Source organism: Panthera leo, chromosome A1 (genome assembly GCF_018350215.1).
Source record: "Panthera leo isolate Ple1 chromosome A1, P.leo_Ple1_pat1.1, whole genome shotgun sequence".
Classification (NCBI taxonomy): domain Eukaryota; kingdom Metazoa; phylum Chordata; class Mammalia; order Carnivora; family Felidae; genus Panthera; species Panthera leo.
The window spans coordinates 100,282,969-100,308,982 of record NC_056679.1 but is presented as its reverse complement, the minus strand read 5'-3'; the positions used below and the strand labels follow the sequence as shown (position 1 = coordinate 100,308,982).

Below are 26,014 nucleotides of genomic sequence, written 5' to 3'. Positions count from 1 at the left end.
TGAGTTCTTTGACTATAGCATTAGTGTTCTGGCCTTGGTCATTCAACAGCACTGTTATATGGTTTGGGCTTCTTGCATAATTCTACTTTCCATTTATATGAATTATCCCAGAACTATAAATACAGTTAACAAACATGGTGTACATAGCTTTAGGGCAAATTCCACTTCTTGGTCAATGGGCCAAACAATATTTCTGTTTAAATGCTTGATATTGATCGGGTACCTGGCTGGCTCATTCAGTAGAGCAAGCGACTTTTGATTGCAGAGCAAGCGATTCTTGATTGAAGGGTTGTAAGTTTGAGCCCCATGTTGTTTGTAGAGATTACTTAAAAATGAAATCTTAAAAAAAATAAATTCTTGACTTTGATAGCCTAGAATAGAAAAAGAGAATTAGTATCATTTCAACATTCTTCTGCATATGGTATATGCCATATGCAGAACTGTCTACGAAAAGAAAGTACCAAGGTCAAAGTGGAATCAGATATGGCTCTTAGCAAAACTAAAATGCTAAAGGTATTTTGATGTAGCTACCATTGTTGTTGTTGTTGTTGTTGTGATTGTCATTATTGTTATTATTTCAGTGTATAGAAGGAAGTGTGGTTTCTCCAATTTTGTGAATAATAGTTTTGTCATTGAACAGAGAGCACAATGTGTGGTTAGACTGTCTCCTATAGGGCTTGCACACACTTTACATTGTCCCCCCATGTGGTAGCCATATGTTTGTTTTCACCTGGCTGAGTCTTAAGTCACAGAGAGTTTAGAGAAAGTGGAAGAGAGAGAAAACTAAGTAAACATCTCATTAGGATGGGTGACAAAGGGTAATGTGTCTTCTCCCCTAAAGTACTATGTGTGTGTTTTAAAGAAAATAAAAATAAATATTGAATACCAAAAATAAAGATTGCATACCACTACTGTTCTAGTTATTTATACTCTAGTTATTTATACTTGTACTGATAAGAATTTTTAAGTCTGTTAGAGCAAATTTGAAACAAATGATAACCCTCATTCAGCTATAAATTCTCCAAATGAGTGCATCAGTTGACATTCATTGAGTATTCATGAGTGTAAATCAGCATTATGATATATTACACTTCAGAGCATAAGTGTATTCAAGAAATATTTGTAAAACAAAAATGTAGACTGAATTTCAGTGAAGGGAAATCTATAAAAAGGGAAGATAGTCTGCAGACTCTAACTCACATAAAATACATCCAATGTTTTAAAGTCCAACTAAAGGAGTAATTTAATGAAATATTAATAATCATAATGCAACATTATAGTGAATGAATTGAAAGTTGCTGGAATTACTTAGACACACAAAAATCAGCAGTTTTAAAGCTAGGAAAAAACACTTCAGAGAGAATTTGGGTTAACCCTTGAGTCCTACAGATAACTAACAGCCAGGGAAAGTAAATCAGCTGTCCGAAGATACACAGCTTTTCTTATTTGAGCACCAGGATGGGAAACAAGAGTATTTTACTCAACATCCAGCATAAACTGTCTACCCTCCCATTAAGGGCTGCTCTGGTCTGCCAATCCGACGGTCACATCTCACAGAAAAGATCTTGCCTCAGCGATGTGTGGTCAACCACTGGCAGTTATGAGACTCTTTCCTGAGGAATAAGCTGTTCATGGGCAGATGAGAGATGATTACAAATTATACTCTCTCCCTTCCTGCTTCCCCCATCATTCGGCCTGTCCATCCAAATTATATACACCTGTTTCTTCTTTTTAATCCATCTTCTCTTAGGGGGGTTGGAGAAATTGAATAGTTTAAGCACTGCAGAAAGTCTATAAAATGTCTCTGACTTTCAGAAAGAGATGCGGCACTGTCCACCTGCCATCAGTGGGATTTCCACTTGCATTTTTGCCTTTATCATATAAGCAATAGACTTGCCAATCCACTGAGAAGCGTTCATCTGAAACTCTTTTGTAACCAAGGATGCTGTGCAGTCATGGGCAGAGCAAATCTAGCCTGACTGAAAAAGAACTATACCCATCATGTTTGGTGCAGAGTCATGAGATCTGATTATCTGAGAGAACCAATCACAACCCCCTTCAGTGTCAGCCATGGTTCTTAAGTGGCAGATAACAGCAATTGACTCTGACCATGTCATAACAGCCACACACACACACACTGGAAAAATTGTGTGTGTGATTCTTCAGGAAAAGCTGAAGAATCAGTTCTTGGAAGGTACTGGCCTGAAACAGCTCAAGGGCAGTCTGTGTAGCAAGAAGTCATAGAAACTTTCTCCAGTAGTGGGAAGGGTGAATTCCAACATTTTTGACCCTTGTGTCCCCTGCTCATAATCCAATTGTAGGGAGATGGTTTGATGAGCCAAGCTCGGATCTCACTGCCATTGCTCGAAGTGGCAAAACTCTCATGAATTCTCAGTAAGTCCCACCATGCAGTTGAATAGGAGAGTTTTACCAAAGGAAAATACAGTTGCTCTTACCAGAAAATAAATAAATAAATAAACACATAAATAAACAAATAAATGAAGGAAGGAAGGAAGGAAGGAAGGATGGTAGGCATTCGAGTCAGCAGCTGTCCACCACATCATCAAAATGTGGTGATTAGGGGCACCTGGGTGGCTCAGTCGGGTGAGTGTTTGACTTCAGCTCAGGTCATGATCTCGTGGCTTGTGAGTTCGAGCCCTGCAACCGGCTCTGTGCTGACAGCTCAGAGCCTGGAGCCTGCTTCAGATTCTCACTCTCTCTCTCTCTCTCTGTCTCTCTCTCTCTCTCTCTCTCTCTGCTCCCCGCCCCCACCCCCCGACTCATGCTCTGTCTCTCTCTCTCAAAAATAAATAAACATTAAAATTTTTTTTAAATGTGGTGGTTAAATACAGAGAGACAGAGACCAACAGTGACAGACGAATAATGAAGTATATGTAGACAACATCTCAATGATGAGACCAATAAAAAGGTTATTAAAGCCTGGTTTTGAGTCACAGCTTTAAATCAGGCTGGTTAAAGATTCTTTTTTTTTTTTTTTTTTCATTGAATGCTTCCAACACTACCTAAACCCTTCCTCCTATGTGAATAACTGCTCCATGAAACATCTCTTTCCAGTGGGCATTACTTACCTCCAACCCATCTTCCACCCATTCTTGCCTGGCCACTCCTACTCCCTTGTCCTTACCAGAATCTGAACCCCAAGGCTGTTTCTTCAGCACCCGCTTTGTTTACACTGGAAGATCAAACAAACACCATAGGGTGTTTTATGGGACTTTTCAGCATTTAACAAACAGTGATTTAATTATAAATTCCAAAGTCTATCCTCCTAAATAGTCGTACAAGGAGAAAAGTCAGATAAAATGCTTCTTTGAAGCTGCCTTCTGAGTGCTATAGCTCGCCTTGCTGAAATATCCTGGGAGACACTGTCCAGAAGAAGGATGGTTCTTCACTCCCACTCACAGTACAAATCAGGCCGGCATTTTGAAAAAGAGACAGGTTTATTCATCCCTTCAGCGTTAGATGGCTTGGTTCCCTGCAAAATTTCACTTTTGGTTATTAAAATATTCACTGTAGGAAACAAATTTGTAACCCATTTCTCATATTACCTACACACAGAAAAACAAAATCTGATATCTCAGGGTTTATTTGCCGAGGGCGCTTCCCATAAAAGCGAGTGAGTATGCATTGGGAAATTTGTCTGGTTAACTCCTTATGGATAAACGTTAGTCACAATCGTCCCTCCCCGCCCCCTCTTCCCCGACTCTCTCGCCCCCAGCACCCTCCCCACCTCCCGACTTCCCGCCTCTCCAGGGCTGGTGACCTAATAGCATTTTTCTTCGTGCATATTTTGGCGTCGCCCCACGGCCTGGCTGCCTTCGTCTGTCTGAGTCTTTTGAAATTCCTGCATGTTCGCCCCAGATTAAGCCGAGTGTGTCTCAGGATGTGTGTTCCGTTTTGTTCTTTCCCCTTAACGCTGCCTGTGCAACGTGTCTGGGGGGAGGAGGACAGGACGGGGAGGGAGGGGCAGAGGCGAGGAGCTGTCCGCCTCGCACGTTTCCAATCGCATTACGTGAACAAATAGCGGAGGGGCTGCCGGGCCAGAACTGCTTGTGTAACTTTGCAAACGTGCCAGAAAGTTTAAAATCTCTCCTCCTTCCTTCACTCCAGACGCTGCCCGCTCGCCGGGGCCGCCGCGCCGCTCCCCGTCGCTTTCCAGAAAGAAGGACTGGGAAAAAGGAGCCGGGCGGGTGCCACGTCCCGGCAGCCGCCTGTACCGGACGAGGGTCTGCAGCCCACCGTTGGCGTCGCTCGCTGGGGACTGAGTTACCCGCGCTGCGCCCGCCTCCCCGGTTGGAGAGTTGTCCCTCTCTCTCACGTTTGGGCCCCGTTTTTCTGGTCTCCGAGCTACGTCCTCCCGGAGTGGGGACAACCGAGCAAAGGGAGCGATGCGCTTCGCCTGGACCGCGCTCGTGCTCGGGCCGCTGCAGCTCTGCGCGCTCCTGCGCTGCGCCCAGCCGGCCGCCGGCCAGCAACAGCCCCCTCGCCAGCCGCCGGCGGCCCCGGCCGCCTGGCGCCAGCGGATCCAATGGGAGAACAACGGGCAGGTGTTCAGCCTGCTGAGCCTGGGCTCGCAGTACCAGCCGCAGCGCCGAAGGGACCCGGGCGCCACCGCCCCGGGCGCTGCCAACGCCGCCGTCCCGCAGCCGCGCACGCCCATCCTGCTGCTTCGCAACCGCACGGCGGCAGCACGGGAGCGGACCCCGGGCTCGTCGGGGGCCGCCGGCCGACCCCGACCCGCCGCTCGCCACTGGTTCCAAGCCGGCTACTCGCCGTCCGGGGCCCGCGACGCTGGGGACTCGCGCGACGGCAATGGGACGGAGCCAGGAGAGCGCCCGGCGCTCAGTAACCTGAGGCCGCCTAGCCGCGTAGACGGCATGGTGGGCGACGACCCCTACAACCCCTACAAGTACACCGACGACAACCCCTATTACAACTACTACGACACGTACGAAAGGCCCCGGCCTGGGAGCAGGTACCGGCCCGGATACGGTACCGGCTACTTCCAGTACGGTAAGGACCCCCAAGTCGCCCGAAGCAGCCGGGCACCCCTTCCCCAATTCTGGCTCCCCGACGTGGCTGCCTGGGCGCGGCAGGCCTGAGTCCCGAAGATCCGATCCCTCCCCCTGCGCCTGCAGAGGCAGCCCTGGAATCTGGTGCAAACCGCACTCCCAGCCCCTCCTGCTTTCTTTCCACTTTGCTTTGCAGCCCAGGGCGTCCCGTTCTCCTGCTACCCGCAGCCCGGTTGGGAGAAGGGTGAAGGGTAAGGGGCATGGAGGGACCCAAAGCCGGGGAGTGGGGGTGGGGGGCTGGGTTGTCTCACTGCTACCTCTCCCCCTGCCCCCCCCCCCCCCCATCGCCTGGTGACGTTTAGGTCTCCCGGACCTGGTGCCAGACCCATACTACATCCAGGCTTCCACGTACGTGCAGAAGATGTCCATGTACAACCTGAGATGCGCAGCGGAGGAAAACTGCTTGGCCAGGTACCGACAAGGATCTCCTTGGCCTGGCTACATGCACCCGTCTTGGTTCAGGCGCTGCTCAAGTGCCTGGTTCCCACAGCTCTTGTTCCATGCAGACAAGAGTTGGGCAAATGGGGCAAGTGGAATGCGGAATGTGGTCTGCTGGGCATGCTGACCTGGATGGAGAGTGTTTAACATTTTGAAGATGTCTGTGGGTTCTTCTGTCTTTCAAACTCTGCCACAAATCAGGGAGGTGGAGCACACCCTTACGGTGGAGAGTTGGGATCTCATGTTCTTTTTCCAAGATCCTCATACTTTGGAGCTAAAGAACTGTACAATAACGTGGAAAAAAATATTGTAATGGAAGAGCTTGTTAATATCCCCTTAAAAAACGGAGGGCTAACTTGCTAGTGTGGCAGCCCTCAGAGCAAAGCTTCGGTTTTCTTCTTTTGTTTAAGGCCACAGTTTAGCTTCATTGTTTTGGTATTACTTCAGCCAGAATAAGCCCGAGCAAGAGCTTTGTTTTTGAATCCGTCCTAAAATAAAATCATAGCAATTTGGGGAATGGAATCCTCTGACTTTGCCGCTGGGAAACCAGCAGAGGGAGCAAACGATGTTTTGATAGGTCTCATAAAAAAACTGTTCAAGTGCAAAGTGAAAATATTCAGTAGTATTTGAATATATATCCACACAACATATATTAGAAGGAGCAAAGTAATGTTGATCTGTTCAGCTGGATCTTTCTCCCACTTTGACCCTCTGTAACTGTCAGGCGGAAGGAAGAGAAGAAAGCCAAAGTTACCATTTTCATTCCTGAGTCTCGCATCACTTACTCCGCTGCTCTCCCTATGATATTATTACAGTCATGCCATTGTTTTGCAGATAGCAAAGTTACAAAATTATTTATCTAATCTGGGTGTATGCTTTTAGAATTATTTCCTCACTTTAAGAAGAAACAATGTTAAATTCAAAGTTCTTTAAAAATTTTTTTTTAAGTTTATTTATTTATTTTGAGAAAGAGAACAAGCAGGGGAGGGGTAGAGAGAGAGGGAGAGAGAAAATCCCAAGCAGGCTCGGTGGGGTCAGCATAGAGACCAATGTGGGGCTTGAACTTAAGAACCATGAGATCACGAGCTGAGCAGAAACCAAAAGTCGGGACGCTTAACCTACTTAGCCACCCAGGTACCCCAAAATTCAAAGTTCTTAATAAGGGCATACTTTTTTCTTTTTTTTTTCTTTCTTTTTTTTTTAATTTGCAATCATTTCTACTGATTCATGTGGTTCAACAAGAACTGATTACAAATACAGAATTTACTGATCGCGCATACACATTTAATGCTGATTTTGTTACTTTTTTTTTCACTTTTTAACTGCAGATGTCCCTAGTTGTCATGCATTTACTCATTCCACAAACATTCACAACTGAGATCGGGCCACTTGCCAGGCACCATTCTGGGACCCGGGGATTCAGCAGTAAACAAAATAAGCAAAATGCGCTGGGCTTTTGCAACTGATAGTCTAGTGGGGGGTGGGAGGCAGTCGCCATTATAAACTGGAAAGGTTTTGCTTGTACTTTGTCTTGAGTTAATATCCTGTGGAAATTAAAGTGCTTCCTTTTTCAAAATCACAGCTCAGCATACCGGGCAGATGTCAGAGATTACGATCACAGGGTGTTGCTGCGATTCCCCCAAAGAGTGAAAAACCAAGGGACGTCAGATTTCTTACCAAGCCGACCAAGATACTCCTGGGAGTGGCACAGCTGTCACCAGTAAGTGGATGGGCCTCCTGTCACCAGTAAGTGGGCGGGCCTCCTGTCACCAGTAAGTGGACGGGCCTCCTGGGTACTTGTGAGTTGTTTTTTCCTTTTTCAGGTGGTCCTGGAGGTGAAAAATGCCAAGGTTTAGTTTTTATAGAAGAGGGAGAACACTGCTGTTGGGTATTTCACATTTAGAATTTTCTCTGTGTAATGTGACATCATCAAGGGAATCTGTATTTAAGAAAATACATTAGCTACAAGATCCTTTTATCTTTTAAAATGGAAACTCTAAGTCCAGCTGATTAAAACTGCTATAGGATACAACAGTGGGCTTCATGAGAATTTTATTCCAACATACTACAGGTAAGATTTCTAAAAACAACAATATCAACAACAAAAAACTTGTTAACAACAGCCAAGATCATCTACAGTAAGATAACATTTCAGAAAGACCGCAAGTTGTTAGTAGAAGGATTTATATGCCAATTGCAAAGAAAGAGATGATATACTCCATGAAGTGACAAGGACTGACCTCTGTTTTACAAGGCCTGTATCAAACCCAGGGTAAATGCCTGTTCTGTCCTGAATTTAAAGATCCTTACATTAGGCAATTCTATAATTCGCTTGGTAACTTGCCCAGGTATTTAATGACAGGAAATTCTGAAGGATGCCCCTTAAACCTTCTGCAATTTGAACGTTTTTTTTTTTTCTCGTTCTTTCCTTCTGTGAGAAGATAAACAGCTCAGCACCTTTCCTTTAACAAGATGAGAAAAACAGATATGAACACCCAATTTTCTGATCAAGTAGAATTATTTTATTTATAAATAAAAGTTTACACTAGTTAAATAACAGTGGTGGGGAAAACACACCATTATTTCTCCTTTGTATTTGAGTAAAGGTTTTAAATATGTGAGAACTCACTTTTTTAAAAACTCACAGAAACCTCCCAAGAGTGCTCTTCTTTTATTTGGAATGAAACATGAGTACTGGCAGCCAAAAGAAATATACTAGAGAGCATATGGCAAGGTCTACTTAAACACAGATAGTTTAATGTCTATTTCTATTAAATATCCAAAGATGAAACAGGGTATAATAGGAAAGCAAAATGCTCAAAATAAGTCTGTTTTTCCTAAAAGCAAAGTTAGATCGCTGTCCCTGGGGTGGGGAGGGAAAGCTAGCATGAATCTGGCTTTAAGATAAACTTGATCTTGGGGTGCCTGTGTGGCTCAGTCAGTTAAGTGTTGGACTTCAGCTCAGGTCATGATCTCATGGTTCATGGGTTCGAGCCCCACGTCAGGCTCTGTGCTGACAGCTCAGAGCCTGGAGCCTGCTCCAGATTCTGTCTCTGTCTCTCTCTGCCCCCCCGCCCACTCGCACTCTGTCTCTCTCAAAAATAAACATTAAAAAAAGGTAAACTTTATTTCAATTTCTGTAAGTTTCTTTTTTTAAGTTTATTTACTGTGAGAGAGAGAGAGAGAGAGAGAGAGAGAGAGAGAGAGAGAGAGAGAATCCCAAGCAGGCTCTGCACTGTCAGTGCAGATCCCGACATGGGCTCACAAAATGTGAGATCAGAGTCGGATGCTCAACCCACTAAGCCACCCAGGCACCTCAAACTTGATCTCAATTTTAATGCGAAAACAAGTGTGGGAGGCAGTGGGGAATTCATCTAAAATCCTCATGGCTTTCTCTGTATGTTCTGTCTCTGTGTTGTGTGGGACATCAGACATTACCACAGCATGGATGAATTCAGCCACTATGACCTACTCGATGCCAGTACCCAGAGGAGGGTGGCTGAAGGCCACAAAGCGAGTTTCTGTCTTGAGGACACCTCCTGTGACTATGGCTACCACAGGCGATTTGCATGTACTGCCCACACACAGGTAGGTTGGCTGCCTGAAATCGGGAACCCACAGGGGGTCATCTGGTCAGGATGGAAAATAATTGGGAAAAGGAAATTGGTGGCTTGGTGATCTGAATTATTCTTAAAGCATTTCCTCATCACAGAAGGTCAATGTGCATGATCGCTATGCTCCACGATGAAAAGTAGTGGTTTAGCCTCTGAAAAAATCCGAATGGTTTCCAGTATCTGCACTCATTCTGTATTCTGTAACTGGCTTGGTAAGTAACTGTGGAAAAGACACCTCTGTGTTCTCCCCTTCAAAACCATTCCTCCCTCCACCTATTAAGTTAGCAACAGAATGGTGATTGGGGCTCGCCAACAAAGAGAAACCTGTTTCTTGAAAAGCTCCTCAAAATCTGTCTCTTTTAAGCATGAAAATAAGAATAGAAGGACACAGTTTCTTTCTCCACGCATATATATTTAAACTACAGTATAATTGATGTCAGATGTCCCTTGGATGGATTTTTAAAAATAGTGCTGACCTCAGCAGTGTGTATGCCTTATAACGGGAAAATGTGTGTCAGTTAAAAGCCAGGCCAGTATTTCCATAAGAAGCCCTCATTTGTAAAAGGACATTATAATTTTACTCTAGCCGGAATCTTGGCAAGGAGTAGTGAATGTACATCAGGCAGGGCACAAAGGGATGAGCAGCTGGTATCTTGGGGAGTAAATTCTAGGGCTGTGGCAGGAAGCTTTTTGGTGACCTAAATGTCACCACTGCTTCTTTCTCTGAGCTTAAAACACCATAGCAATTGGAGGAGGCAAAAGGTTCAATTCTACATGCCCTGGAGGCAGTACTTATTGTTCAAATAGAAGATGTAACCTACCCACACATTACACATATGTGGGCAGAGAGGTTCCCTTTTCATTCGGCAATCTCCGGCCCCACAGTAGCCGCCTGCCTGTGCACGGCACCTGGAGTTTATTCCCTCCATGTAGGAAAAGAGGCGCTCTGGAAAGCTCTCTGTCGAAATATTTGAATTTAGGTCTGTAGGTATTTATAAGACTTCTAGTCTTCCAACTCCTTGGGGTGACCCCATTTCATTATTTATGGTAGCTTTCTCATCAGTTACTTTCCATGTTGTATGTCCTGTTTAAACACTGTTCACCAGGTCTTGTATTACAAGTGATTTTTGTATTCGTGTTTTTCACTAGACCGATGTTTCTTCAACACAGACTTTATTTAAAGGGAAAAAAAAATTCTGACAAAGCCCCAATGATAACTTAGACTAGTTGTATTTTAATGTAGTTTAAATGTACCCAAACATAAAAATAGATATAACTTCCTTTTATCTATACTTTCATCTAACTTGTAAGTTCTTAGATAATAAATTTACATGTTCAACACACATGAAACTAGAAACAGTTAAATTAACTTCATTAATTTAATGTAACCAATGGTTCTCTTTTGCTAAAACCAAACAGTGAATTTAGACAATGTTGGCTAAGGTTCTACATTTCATTTGTGTTTACAGTTTGACTTTGAATATGTGAAATGCCTGTTTGTTTGTTTTTTTAATGGCCTTAAAAATTCCTGTTCTTGGTGTGGTAGTTCAAATAATCAAAGTTAATCACTTAAATTCTGCCAGCTGATGTACCAGTTTCAGAGCTCTTAAAGCTCTTTTGGTAACAAGGTGATCTTAAGCACCAAAGAAATTTTGGGTGCTGAAATTCAGTGGCAACAAGGAGTTAAAATGATTCCAACATATGCTTTAAAATTTAGTATTCGGATGAAAATATAACAGTTAAATTTCCTCAAGAAGGGGCTAATCGCATCAAGAATATACCTATGGACTCCAATTTGAACAGATTTCCCTAGACTGTAACATTCTGGAGATCAAGGACTGTACCTTATTGGAATTCTCCTCCTCCAGGCCGGTAGAAGGCACTCATTTCCTCATTGAAGTGATTATCTTAGCAACTCGAGTGATGTGGTATTCATTCATTGAGGCATACATTCATCCCTTTAATTTAATAAAATATTTCAGTGACAATGTGAGAGAGAGGGAGGGAGAGAGAGAGACAGAGAGAGAGAGAGAATAAATAATGTGCTGGTTAAGAATAGGGATCCTGGACTCCTGAATGCCTAAACTCAAAACCATCTCAGCCACTTACCAGCTATATATCCTTGAGTGACTTAATTGACCTTACAGTGCCTCATGTTCCTCATCTGTAAAATGGGGATAATAACAGCTCCTGTACTCCTGTAGTTGTGAACATTGAATTTATAGATGTAACATGTTTAAGATTGGTCCTGGCACATGATACATACTTCATAAATGTTAGCTACTCAAAAATGCAACATAGACACCACCCTAAAGGAGCTTCTAATCTCTAGTGAGATAAATTGTTATACAGTACAATTATAATGTAGAGCATGAGAGCACAAACACTATAAAATCCAGGCACTCAGAGTGAAGGAGGGTAATTCCAAGAGAGACTGGAAAGGCTAGTTGAGCTGAGGTTGTGTGAGTTAAGGGGATTATTACATGGCCTTTATCCCTGAACTGGTGATATTCTAGAATTTTGGTGGAGGCCTGTCCTGTCACTTAGAGTGTATTTATCACTGGTAACTGATGAAACGTGCAAGAAGCTAGATGTACTACTACTTATATTAGTCCTGTGTTTTTTTAGCTGGAGGTTCTATAAGGCTGGGTAATATATACTTCTCAAAGGAAATGTGATAGAAGTGTAGCTTTATGTCAAACTCTTAAGTAAGTACGCACTTAAAATTTAATTTGCAACTACTAAGCACATTCTTTAACATGTTCTAACCTTATGCCATCTTTTTAAATAATCTTTAAATTTTTTTTTCTTCTAGGGGTTGAGTCCTGGCTGCTATGATACCTATAATGCAGACATAGACTGCCAATGGATTGATATTACAGATGTAAAGCCTGGAAACTACATTCTAAAGGTAGAGAGACCTTTGAAAATAGAAACCTGCAATTTATTTTGATTGCAACTCAATGGACCTCCCCTTCTGAAGCCAATGTTAAATAATCACAACCCTGCAAACAATTATATATCTCATAGGACTATTTCTTTAAAAAGTGTTTTTTTTTTTTTTTTTTTTGAAGTTTATTTGAGAGAGAGACAGATATTCTGGTAGGGGCAGAGAGAGACAGAGGGAGACAGAGGGAGAGAGGAGGAGGGAGGGAGGGGGAGAGGGAGAGAGAGAGAGAGAGAGAGAGTGAGAGTGAGAGGGTCCCAAGCAGGCTCCACACTATCAGCACAAAGCCTGATGTGGGACTTAAACTCACAAACTGTGAGACCATGACCTAAGTGGAAATCAAGAGTTGGACGATTAATCAACTGAGCCACCCAGGCACCCCAAAATATTTTTTTTAAATGTTTATTTTTGAAAGAGGCAAGAGAGAGAGAGAGAGGGAGCAAAAGCGAGTGAGCAGGGGAGTGGGAGACAGAATCCAAAGCAGCCTCCAGCCTCTGAGCTGTCAGCACAGAACCCAACATGGGGCTGGAACCCTGAGCCCCAAAGTCTGACCCTTAACCAACTGAGCCACCTAGGCATACGGAAATATTTCTAAACCAACATACGTATATGAAAAAGTTATTTTAAGAACTTCAGTGAAAAATATATGGCCGCCTTCTGTAACTTCTCCAGAGTTTGACCACTTGCCTCACTTTTTAACCCCCCGCCCTGCTTGATGAAGTTGACGCATTTCCTTGTTGTAGCCTTGTGGAAATAGGAAGCTATTAACCAGCAAACACTGCTGATGAAATCTGAAACACGGATGATATTTACATTGCCTAGGTCAGCGTGAACCCCAGCTACCTGGTGCCGGAATCAGACTATTCTAACAATGTCGTGCGCTGTGAAATCCGCTACACGGGACACCATGCGTATGCCTCGGGCTGCACAATTTCACCGTGAGTCCTAACTGCCTAGCTTAGTTGATTCTGTTCTCAAAGCGTTTTAGCGCACTGACAGGCGTTATACATGTGTCTCTTTCTACTACTACTGCAGCTTGCCTGGAAAGCAGTCTGTGCTATCCCGTGATTAGAGCTGATCTTCCTTTAATGATGGTGGAGAAGGGGGAGGGCAGATGTCCTCTGGTTTTTATCATCCTAAAGCTGAGTTTGCAGGACAGGATATACACACAGAACAGACTGTTTACCCGCAAAGCCCCTGGGGCGGATGAATATGTAAAACAGGCCATATGCAGTGTGGGTGACCTTGGGGGATCCCAAACAGTTGGATTTCCTCAATCTTCACCAGAGTCCATGAAGCAGCCCTGAAGAAATTCCTAGAGTTCTTTAAAGTACATTTTGGAAATCACTGCCTTAAAGTACTCCACCGAAGAGGTCAGACCGCCTGTTCTGTACAAAACCAAGATTTTACAAATTTGAGTTCTAAAACCACAATTACTAGAGAAATATCCTAGGAAGGGAGGCGTGTGTGGAAGTTCCTGCACACTTTTCCTAGCCCCGAAACTCTTCTTTGAATGCAAGCTCAGAGGGACTCCCAGCACATAAATATTAACAGGGGTGGTGCTGTGATGAAAGTAACTGAAGGAAGGTTAGGGAGTTTGGCCTGCTGGTCTCTGCCCTGCGCGATCCCTTAAGCCCTGCCTGCTCTGGCGGTACTGGCTTAAGGACCCGAACCATCACCTGTGCGACCTGGGAGTGCTACATTCCCAATCATACAAACACTGTTGGAATGATACTGAAAGTGTCCAGGTGGGAGAGGCACCAGTGCCACTGGGCCACGGTAGAAACATGTCACAGAACTGCACTGCAAACCCACACTTAATACCCCTTTCTCCTTGATACACAGCCCAGGACAGTGGTTGGTTGGCCCCACGTAAGTCTGTGGTTTGTGGGATTTCCCAGACCTACCCAAACCCAGTTGTGCAGGCTTTCCCCCACACCTGGGCTCCTGGCCAGAGGAGGTGCGGGGTTCAGAGCAGCCCACTTTCCATGCTCTGGGCCGTGCGCTGTGGCTCAGGCTGTATTCACCTGAGAGGGAGCCCTTTCCTTATTCTGTAAGGGAGTCGAGCCTGTGCTTTACAAATGGCACCACGGCTTTACAGATACATGCAGCCTAGGACGGCACAAGGACGGCACCGAGAAAAGATAATCAAATGTATTCTTGGGAACATGCCCACAGTGCAGAAAACCTGGCTGGGCGTATGGCCCATATTGTATGGAGTTCATCAAAGGATAACTGAAAATCCTTAGCACACCAGTGTAATTAAAAGGAAAAAAAATATGCTTATTTTTGAGAGAGAGAGACAGAGCACTGGGGTAGGGGCAGAGAGAGAGGGAGACACAGAATCTGAAGCAGGCTCCAGGTCTGAGATGTCAGCAGAGCCCAATGCAGTGCTTGAACTCACTCATGAACCGTGTGATTATGACCTGAGCCAAAGTCGGACTCTTAACCAACTGAGCCACCCAGGTGCCCCCACATCAGTGTAATTTAAGCTAAACTAAAATAGCGTAAAATGCATACATTAATTAATTTCTCTCAATTTTTATGATTCCTTATTCACTCATTCTCTATTTGTTGGCATTCTTGCTTTTGCACTGTGGATTCACTGAGGTCCTAAACTAGCTATTAAAGACTAATGCAAAGATAAATACGGTTTCTAACCCTTTACTGTGTGCCCTTGGAACTGTATGACAGGAATTCTCAATTACTTTACATGTGAATCTGCTGTGTAATGTCTGTCTCCTATCTGTCCCGTTATGGCTGGGACGCAGTCTCTTGTCCATCACTGTATATACCCAGGTACAAACCTGCCACCAAGTAGCCTCTCATTCAATGCTTGGATAGTAGAGAAATGACCCTCTCTTTCAGGGAATTTAGGATGTGGAATTGAGAGGCTCAGAGAAAGACACATAGAACTGTAGGAGAGCTACACTCTGAAAATTCCACAAGGGGTAAAATAAAATGCAGGGAAACAGAAGGATCTCTGCTACAAGCCAGGTGACTTTGCAGGTACAAAGGCTGACCTTGTGCTAAGAATGGGTCTGGAGATGTGACTGTTGTAGCACAGAGTGTGTCTTGATTTTCATCAGTAGAATCTATTGAATTGGTTATCGCCAGGTGTTTGAAACAAATAAAAAAACCTTTATATTGCTCTAGCACAGAGTTGTTTTATTTTTCTCTTTCTTTCTTTCTTTCTTTCTTTCTTTCTTTCTTTCTTTCTTTCTTTCTTTTTTTAAACCAGTTGTCATTGACTGTAACTAAAGTGCAAGACTGGTTGAGGTAAAATTTTAATAAGTAGTATTGATCAGATAGATGGAAATGTGAGAAGGTGAAATGATCTACAGTGATATGTAATCAGATAACAAGATGGTACTTCTCAAGGGGTGGATAATAATGGGAGATGTGCAGAGACCTTGACTCGAGAGAGGAAGCCTTGCCTTCAGATGAATGATGCCTGCCTCCTTTGTTAGGACTTTTGCTTCTGGTCTCCCTTGCTAGGGATAAGCATTCAGAGGAAGGAGCCATCTTCTCTAGCTGAGATTCAGGACTGGCTTTAGGAAAGAATTTGAACTAGGCCTTGAAGGTTGAAGAGGACTGAGCTGCAGGGGGCAGTTGGGGAAGGGCATGCCAAGAGGAGTTAATATCAGTGGTCCCCCCCATGGCAGGAAGAAACTGTAGGTTCAGATTTGGAAAACCAAGTCTTCTTCTGTGGCTAAGGCATGTGTTTCATGGGGTTAAGAACTGGGCTAAAAGGATGCTAAATTGGGACCAGATCAAAGGGATCACTGAAGAGGAAGCCAGAAAGTTTGAACTTCATTCTGAAGGCCATGGGGAGTCTTTGAAGTTCCTTGATCAAGAAGTGTAACTTGCCTAAAGCCATGGGGTCAGTCTGGTGGCTTGTAAGTGGCACTGCACCTGATTCCCTTGGTAATGTTATAGTACTTTTTTAACTTTTAAAAAAATGATTTTTAAAAAATGTTTATTTTGAGAGAGAGAGAGAGTGAGTGAGACTGGGAGAGAGAGTTCATGCATGCATGCACATTCACAAGCAGGGAGGGGCAGAGAGAATCCCAAGCACAGAGTCTGATGTGGGCTAAATCTCATGAACCATGAGATCATGACCTGAATGAAAATCAAGAGTCAGACACTTAACTGACTGAGCCACCACCCAGGAATCCCTACTGTTTTTAACTCTTTAAAGACATACCATCTCTCGGTTCACAGATTGTTTTTCATGCTAATCAAACACTGGAGAGTATTCCATTGGTGTGTAAAAACTACCCAGTAAGACAGGGTATGCCTTTGATATAGCCTCTCTCCCTCATTGTCCTCACTGTAAACAAAATGTATGGACCCAGTGACTGTGGCCCAGTTCAGTTTTATGATACTGTGATTAAGTTCTCCACTCACAAAACTTAGTATCTGGAAATTGACGGTCTGTGACTTAAGACTGCTTATTTTCTTTATGTGGGGATCTGTGATCATAGTATAAATACTGTATTTCATTGATTGGCTTTGACCCTGTATCTGCCTATGAATGCATCATTCTACATCCAAAACTGTGCTGAGAGAGGAGTAACGTGGGACAGTGCAGAGGCCAAGACCCTGCGTCTAGGTGGACACACTGTACTTGCTCCCTGGAGTGAACTCATCTGGGCAGGGCTTCTGGTCCCATAAGGCCTGCTTTACTCTCCGTTCTTTTACAGGCTGTTTCTTTTACCTCTACACATCAAGTCTGTAGATACCAGACATACACTTTCTATTAACAAAGCTACTAACAAAGTCACCTCCTTCAAATCAGTATTAAAAGAGTGTATTCATGGGTAACTTCATACGGTGACTGTTGCTTAGGTGGAGAGAAACTGCTACAGATTTTTTTTTTTTTTAAGGGTCAACTTTAAACGTGTCTACTGTACTCATTCATAATATTATCAAGTTAATAACTTGTCTTATTTTGTTTTCTTAATCTAGGTATTAGAAAGCAAGCCAAAACTCCCAATGGATAAATCAGTGCCTGGTGTTCTCAAGTGGGAAAAAATAGATTAACTTCAGTAGGACTTATATATTTTCAAAAACAGAACAGAAAACAACAAAAGAATTTTTTTTTTGGACTCTTTTACACCCAAGCACATAACTGGATTTTGGACATTTAAATTGGCATTATTTGGGACATTTTTAATATTATTATTTGTATTACCTTGCGAATGAACACAGTGTTTCCATTCTGTAGATGTACACGTGGCCCTTTCAAGGAAATCCAAATTTCTTAGGCTCCTTCAGAAATTACAGTGTAAAAGTGAAAATAACATTTCAGTGAATGAGCCAAAATTACTATGAACTGAGAATTTTCTTAAGTGCTGAAACTTCAGTAAACCATAGCAATAACTGGCTTGTATATGTCTTAGCATAGATCCGTTTAGAAAGGAGGTTCCTACTGTGCGAATAGATACGGACACATCTGGTGCTGAGGAAGGACCAAACATATTACCATTGGTGTCAAGAAATATTATCATATAGCAGAGAAATGGCAACATATGTATTCAGATAGTTACATCCCTATATAAAATTTATGTTTACATTTTAAAATTAGTAAACTCCTGTCTTTCTGTTTAAGTGTACCATTTCATTCTGACTTAAGTCAGCTTTGTTTTGGAACAAATTAAGTAACTGAGCTGCCCAACTCCTGTCTGACATTCACTGTTGCTGCCTCAATTCTTTAATTTTCCTATGGGCAGAGACCTTTTAAGTGGCATTCTTAGAATCACCATTCTGGGGACTGGTATACGGAGGACGACTGTGTGAATGGGAAGTCATTCTGATGATAGATGTGATACATTCAGAGATACTATGTATGCATTTAAGTATATGGACCTATTAGCTAAAAATATTTTCCTTGTTGACATAAAAATCATACAAACAAGTCCCCAAAACCACAACTGTCTCTCAAATACTTTAAAAAAAATTGATGAAAAACATCTTAGGATTTTCAACTTTTCTACATTTTTTTAATGTAGAAAATGAAGAATGCTTTAAAATGAAGAATGCTAAAAAAAATTTTTTTTAATTATCCAGAATAGAAAACATCATATCTGGATATAGGAACATTATCAGGTCATCCAGGAATCAATCATACATTTTTTTTTTCTTGTGTGTCTGAAGTGTAAACCAAATTAGCAAAGCATGTAACACTACATACTTGAGGGGTTGGTGAATAAGGGAAAGAGAATACTTTCTGTACAACGAAGGGCTGTGCTGCACCATGAGACAGCTGTGATTTTATTTTCAAACTGTGAAACCATGTGCCACAACAAAATTTGGAAGATTCCTTTTTTTCCCCCCTAGATCCAAAAGGTGCAGAGAGAAATCAAATGACACTTTTAAGTTAGTGGTGCTCAGGCAGAAGTCTTCCTACATGAACCAGTATTAAAATCTCAAGCAAGGGATTTCCAGTGCCAGGACATGTTTGGTAGAATTTAAAAGTGAGGTGGCATCCCTCACTGTTATGTCACGTATATCATACGTCATAGACTCGTAAAGTCAACACCAACTACTAAGAATCGTTCCCTACTCACTAGTGCCTAGCGTGGCAAGAGGGGCTAGAGATGGACCATCGTCCAGGCGCCGATGTGATCCTCCTCTACCAGGGCACACGCTTACCAACAGAGAATGCGGCTTGATAGAGACCCAGAACTTTTACTGAGCTAGTATCTGAGCTACGGAATAGCTTCTTTGATGTACCTCTTTGCCTTATGTTGCGTTTTTTAGTTTTAAGACTGTAGAGTGATCCTTTCAAATTATTATCTTTTCTAATAGAGATATTTTAATATACTTGCTTAAAAAAAAAAACACAACAAAACTACTGTCAGTATTAATACTGAGCCAGACTGGCATCTACAGATTAAGGCCATTGAGATTCTTATCCTTGTAAAAATTATAGCATGGCCTTTGAACACATATGAGAAGACATTTACTATCATTCATGGAGCTTTCCATCTGTCTGTCCATCCATCATCATTCAAGGGCCTAATTACATGCCAGGTGCTTACATGCTAGGCCTTGGGATATTAAAAAACAACAACTGTCCCCTAACCTCAAGAAGTATTAAAAATGTCATTATCTCCCTTTAGGTCCACTTTATTTCATTTTTAACAACTATAAGTACATGTCTGAAATTTTTCTTTTTTTAGCACTATTATTTTTCATGACCATATTTTATTTTAAAAAAATAAGTTAAAATAAATAGCTATATGCATGTATGTGTTACTAATAATTAAAACTATGTTTTCAATCCTTGAAATGTCTGCCTCTTAAATATAAAGCCTACTATTTGGTTGATTTTGAGAAAAAAAAAGTTTCAATTAGGAAGCTAAACTTTCTTGCTTATTCCTTATGTAAATATTCCTTCCTCCCATTACCCTTAAACACTCCCGAATAACTCATAAGTATTGATTTAACACTCAATATTTTTGAACCTCAAGGGATCTTGTCTCTGAATAACCACAAAAATTCACATATAGTGATTAGCTGGTCAAAGTTATTCATTAATAAAATTTAAACAAAAAACATAATCCAGCCTTACCAAACTCCAAATAAAATATTTTTTAAAAAGGAGATAGAAATAATCCCAAGAATGTGGAGTGCTGGAAAGAGATTGGCTTTTCAACTAATAAAGACTCTGAAAAAAAGGACTAAATAAGAAAATAACTTATTGACTCCTTCCATATGCCATGTTAGTAGCCTCATAATTATTTAGACTGCAGTCTGCATTAAAGATGTCTTGACCTTTGAGGCTAGGATTCAGTCTCCCAACAGTACTATAACATACGAATCCACAAGTATCCACAAGAATCCATTGCCTGTTTCCAGGAAATCTTTATATTTTTACATAGTAATTTTATCCACAATTTCTATCATCTAATTATTCACTATGTTTTGTTTGTAATAATGAACAATTTTTTTCTCTGTGAAATCTCATAGGATAATCACACTTACAAACATTCGTAACATTCAGATTCTGAAGGAAATGCAGTCCACTAAAATGATCATGGCACTGAGAATTCATCTTTAGCAAACTGTGTGAAAATGTAATTTAAAAATACCTTGTTTTGGTATTAACTATATAGTAACTGATAAGTAAAAATTGCCCCTTTTCTGGATTTTTTATGTTCAGAATTCATATTCACAATCAGCATATTCAATCAACAGCTCTATCTCATTCCCAACTACCCAAAGGCCTGGGCCACTTTTGAACACTTAAAGCATTTCATTTATCCTTCAAACCAGAATGGTGCTGAAATATTTCAACTTGAATGTAAAATGTATTAAGTCTTAGCTCACAAGATAGAAACATTTAATTAATATATAACTGCTTGCTATGAACTAAATGACATGTGATTTGGTATTGTAATGTTTTTGATGAAGTTTTAGTTTCTTCCAAATTTTTCAGGAATCCTATTTGTAAAACATCTGTAACTTTTTTAAAGAGCTTTTATTTTAAATGCCCAGACACTGGCTTTATATTCTTCTTTACATTCTCACATTCTTTTATTATATGCCTATACTATGATTGCAAGATTATGTAAAAATGCCTTGAATAAATGATTTCAAGTGTCTATAGTGGTCATTTGTTGTTAAATACAAATAAATGATATGATTTTCATTTTAGGTTAAAATCTTAAAACCATGACTATGGCTGGTGGTTTTGCTTAGTTGCCTTTTGTATTAACAAATTGTTTAACGAGCTCACATGGCTTGAAACTTGTTTCTGATGGATAAAAATGTAGCTGATGTTTTAAAAAGAAACTTGCACATGAATTGATCCTAACCTCTCTAAGGATGCACAGCAGGCATTATGAGAACAACCACACTCTGATTTATAAGAAATATACATGAGCATATATATACTGCTAGGGGACTTATCCAACTCAAGCTACAAATTATTTATATAAAGAGAATCATTGCTATCACAGATGTCTTATCTAAAGGTGTATCAGATTAGCCTGGGAGCTGATAACCTGGAAGGACAAACAGGCACCAAAGTGTGGACAAGTGCTTTGGAGGGACAATTTGCAAAATCAACTCACAATTCACCTTTAATGAGCTCTTGCAGGTAAAATGGATGTAGGCTTGTGGCCAGCAGGTTGCAGACCTGAGTAGTCTGTTCTCAGTGACACCACAAATTTCATGCTTCCCTTGCTTGCTCAAGGCAAAGTATCTGAACACACTTTCATTATTAATAAAAATATGATTTCTCTTATCTCATCAGTGGTCAGTGTTTTGAGTACTCTTCATTCAACCAAAAGCTCATGAAACAAAGACAGGGGAGAGTGGACCTTTCCTTGTGTTAGAAAAGGTGCCTGTCTTATGACACTCATTTATTAATATTTCTAATCCTTGCCACAGGTATTAGTAGAGGATTAACAGAGAGGTTGAATAACCACTTAAAGCATGTATAGAAGAATTCTAATTTTGCAAGATACTGTTACTCAGAAAGAATCACATAGAAAAATAGATATGGGAGATGTTATCTCTATGGTGGAGATTCCCAATACATATTAGCATATTAAAGAGTCTCAGAGATCCTGCAGTAAAGAAATCAATTTGTCTGTGTTATCCAGTATTTCTCACATTTGTTTTGCCACAAAAGTTTTGTTTTTTGGTTTTTTTTAAACAGCACTTGTTATTCTGTTAAGCCATTTATCTTGGACAACTCTGGCATATGACATACTAAGTAATTACCAGTTCATAAAAATGAGATAATTTATTAATTAATTAAAACAAATTGAAGAGGGCATCTTTTGGGATGAGAACTGGGTGTTGTATGGAAACGAATTTGACAATAAATTTCATATAATAATAAAAAACAAAAACAAAAACAAAAAACAAATATATGATAGTGATAGTATTTGGACTGTGGGACACAGAAACACTTAAAACCCACAAATTCATTGCTTGCCTTGCTTTCTAAAAACCTAATGGTTAAATAGGATCCTTTCAGTGGAGATCATCATTTCAGTCTCTAAACCATGTTCTGTTTTAGAAGGAAACATACATCTTTCCTATCTGTCCAATAATTTGAATGCTTTAGATACTCCTCATTAAAATCTCTCCTCTCCCAGATATTAGTTGTTTATAGCATTCAGGGCGAATTAATCATTTTCTTCATGGTTCATTCATTTTGTATAGTTGAAATAATTTCATATGTGATAGCATCATTTAAGTAAATTTCAAGTAAATCTTAATATTTCTCAACAAGGACAGGGAAAAACAGGATTGGGAATGAATGACTTGGAAGGATATATGCATATATTTATAATTTGCTGCCAATAATTCACTGCTTAACTATGGGTAACAGGCACCAAATCTGGAGAGAGAGAGAGAGAGAAAAGTCACAAACCAAAAAGTGAATGAACCATCAATACAATGACCAAGAATATGGACTGTTAGAACACTGCTAGTTTTCAGTAACTTTACAGACCAAGTCAACTCAGCGGTCATGACAACTGTATGTACCAAGGACTAAGGACAAATATAATGGTAGAGACGGGTCAGAAACAACTCCTTTTTGCAAACGGTTCAAATAATATTGGATCTTCATTGCACTTATCTTTATTGAACGAATGCAGATATCTGGAGCCAATGTTACCAACGAGTTATTTGCAAACTAGTGAATTATACCACAGCAAACATCCAAGTCAACCATTTTTAGTTATTACAATGACATTATCTTTTTAGAGGGATGGTATTAGGGAAAAAAAAACCTTTTATGAGAATCTATAGCTAGGGTGCTGCTGGAGGTAACATTCATGGATAAATAAACAATCTGGTAGTTGTGATCACTTCATTTTTGTTTTAGTGCCCTTTGGTTTCTGGTAACAGAAACAGATCTCCAACTTGCTTAGTCCAAAAAGGAATTCATAGGCTCATGTAACCAAAAAGAGGAAAAGCAAAGTTAGGGTTTGCTGAAGGAGCAGCTGTTATCAGGAAATCAAACACCATCAAGGCCACATTCTTACTGCCTGTTCTCTGTTTATTTATATGTCAACTTCAGGCTCTCGGTTTTAGTTTCTTCATGAGGATGGAAACCTTCTTGCCTACGGATACAAATCTGGGTGCACAACTACCTGGCTCGCTGATCAGAAAGAAAATATCAATAACCTGTAGCTCAAGTTTGAAAATCTGGGGAAGGTATTTCCTAAGCTCAGACTCAGTCATGTGAATATTATGACAGGTCTAGGTTGAGTCAAGTGCTCTTTCTTATTCAATCACCAAAGTCAAGGATGAATCGTCAGGCAAGAGACCGGCTGCTCCCATCCAAGCACATGACTGCATTTTGGCTTTATGCGTGGGTGTGAAAGGAAAGTGAGGGAAAAGAAAATGATTGCTCCAGAGGCAGGGGTGAATTATTATGGGTACTGTCAATGAGAAGTTTACTGGGAGCCAGCAAGCCACCCTATTTATGTCTAACAAAAAGATTAACAAAATCAACATCTATATGGTCCAACTCATGACCTTTTCTTCCAGCTAGTCATTCAACTGATTTCTGCAAAGACAATCCCATATTATCAGTATCTAAGGGCTGATTTTTCCTCCAGAAGGAAACAGTGCTGTCCTGCTCTCCCTTTCAACACTGCCCTTCCTCCCCTACTGGCAGGTCTAAACAACCTGTTCACTTTCACCCCACCTTCTGTGTTTCATGAAGTCTTAGTAGGACATTTCAGGAGGGAGGCTTATCCTTACAAGTGAGAAGACTTTAGTTCCTTCCTATCCAAACACAGTGGGGTTGCAAAAAGGAGGGTGGAGTCAAAGATAAAACAGGAAAAGAACAAGAGGAAAAGCCATTCTTTTAAGGTTTTGCTCCCCCAGGTGCTACCCATTTCCAATGACCCCTCTCCCATCCTTCTATTTTCTTGTTAATCATTGAGCATCAGTGAGAGGCTGTCTCTGGAAGCAGTACCTTGGGGAGAGGGCATTGCACTCTTTATTTCTATTAGTTACATTGTGCTTTTAACACATTTACAGTCCCTGTAGCATGGGTACAGTTCAGTGGTGGAAAAAAGTCAGAGGGAAAACTCAGAAAAAAGCGCGGCAACATACCAGTGTTCTGGAATAACTGCAGTGGTATTGAGAGCCTTGGGTGACAGTAACTAGCAGTGAACTATGCTCATCTATCTCTCAATAGTCACCCCATTCATTCTTTTTAATCCAGGATATAGAAAAACTGACGTGTGGTTGATGCTGGAGAGGCGGGGGTGGTGCAAAGGTGTGACAGCTCATCCCAGAGGTTTCTGAACCTGATTCCAAGAGCATCGGTGGTTCAGCTACATTTGCTTTGCAGATCAGAGATCTAAGGAGATGAGGTCAGAGGGATGGGAACAAAAACACACACATGGTGTGGCTTCTTCCCTAATTTAGGCAACCTGCTCTCTGGAAAATTCCCTACCAAGCCAAGATTGTGTCCAAGGTCCAGGCTGACCAGGGATGCTTTTTAGTCCACAGGGAGTTATCCTGTTATTGTTTCAGAGTTTGAGAAGGCTTATCAGGCGTGAGGCACACATAGCTTTATTCCCTACCCCCACCTCCCCAATTTTCTCAGGAGAATATTCTGTGGAAAAAAATGACATACTCTCCGTTTCTCTCTCCTCATGCACAGGATTTCACAATTTAGCTACAGGGGGTCCTCAGGGATTCTTTCTCAGTGATCAACAAGAGGCCAGTGTGAGTACTTTAACCTCAGACACTGGTCTCATTTGAAAATGCAAGGAAGAAAAAAAATCCAAGACTTGGGACTTTACCCTATCAGAATATTTTGGACCTTTACTCAAAATCAATATGTCCATCCTGTTTTAATGGAAATCATTTAAGTTCGTTGCCATTAATAAAAAATACCCATTTCTCACAGTTCTCTAATATCATGAAAAAATCGAGTTAGTATTCAAACTTCAAACACTGTCTCATGACTTGTTTCTTTTTTTTTTTTTTTTTTGAGTTGGTTTATTTAAATCAGGATCAAAGAAGGACCACACATTGAATTTGATTATAATCTGTTTTTAGTCTTTCTTTTTAAACATCTTTTTTATCATTTTTCCTTTGTCTTCCTATTAATATGTATGAAAAAATAGGGATTTTTATAGGATACCTATCCTCTCAGAATTTTCTACATTCTAGATTTTGTCGACTGTATCCTGGTGGTGTCATTTAATCCACTCCTTTGTTCTTTGTATATCCTATAAAAATTCTGGAGGAGTGACCAGATAGGGGCTGGGTTTGATCTGGGGGAGCAAGAAGACTTGACAGGTGGTAGTGTGCCCCACACAACTGCATCCCATGAGGAAGCCCAGGATGTCCCCGGCCGTCTCTCTTTTTGTGATGGTAAGAATGATCTGGGGATTCAGTGTTGTCTGATGCATCCACTGTAAAATTCCCCGCCATGTTTTCACGCACTCATTTTAGCAGCCATTAATGATCACTGCTAGATCTATTATCAAATGACCAGAATCAGTAACTTTTTCTGAAGAGCTGAGAGAATTCCATAATGGCACGTATGGTCTCTCATTTGAAATGAACTACTTGTTCCTTTCATTAATGTACTTTATTAAATTAAATAACATTTAACATGAAACTTGATAACTGACCTTTTTTTCCCCCCTCCTTTTTGTAATTTGAGATAATTTTGGAACCTTATGAAAGACATTTAAGGTGCTGTGTTCTTTCACAAGCAAAGCCAAAACGTTGTTTTTGGAGCTGTTTTTATCGTGCGTGTGTATTTTTCCCCCATTATTGTCAAGTGTAATTTTAACCTTACACAAATGATCTGTTGATCTGAAATATCATGGGAAAACTTTGACCTAGAACATTTTCAGAGAGGTCAGTTACTGGAAATGCAAGAAAGCTAAGGACACTTGGCAGGTTGGATATATTACATG

General features: G+C 41.1%; 1 protein-coding gene across 2 annotated transcripts; it reads left to right on the top strand.

Annotated features, from left to right (window-relative positions):
• Positions 1-4,312: 4,312 nt before the first annotated feature.
• LOX (lysyl oxidase) lies at positions 4,313-19,222 on the top strand. Of its 2 annotated transcripts, XM_042933812.1 has the most exons (7): positions 4,313-5,031; positions 5,393-5,501; positions 7,111-7,248; positions 8,960-9,116; positions 11,958-12,053; positions 12,912-13,027; positions 17,061-19,222. In XM_042933812.1, exons 1-7 carry the CDS (start codon positions 4,407-4,409, stop codon positions 17,065-17,067), a joined length of 1,248 nt encoding a protein of 415 aa, XP_042789746.1. In that variant the 5' UTR covers positions 4,313-4,406; the 3' UTR covers positions 17,068-19,222. The 2 variants fall into 2 exon arrangements, with proteins under 2 accessions (XP_042789746.1, XP_042789748.1); XM_042933814.1 differs by lacking the exon at positions 17,061-19,222 and having other exon boundaries at positions 12,912-13,031.
• Positions 19,223-26,014: the final 6,792 nt, after the last annotated feature.

What these genes read in the sequence shown, in the direction of transcription:
- LOX (XM_042933812.1), top strand. Translation starts at nt 4,407, where the DNA reads ATGCGCTTCGCCTGGACCGCGCTCGTGCTCGGGCCGCTGCAGCTCTGC. An exon ending in CATGTACTGCCCACACACAG is followed by an intron (nt 9,117 to 11,957) that starts GTAGGTTGGCTG and finishes TTTTTCTTCTAG; the next exon opens with GGGTTGAGTCCTGGCTGCTA. An exon ending in CTGGAAACTACATTCTAAAG is followed by an intron (nt 12,054 to 12,911) that starts GTAGAGAGACCT and finishes TACATTGCCTAG; the next exon opens with GTCAGCGTGAACCCCAGCTA.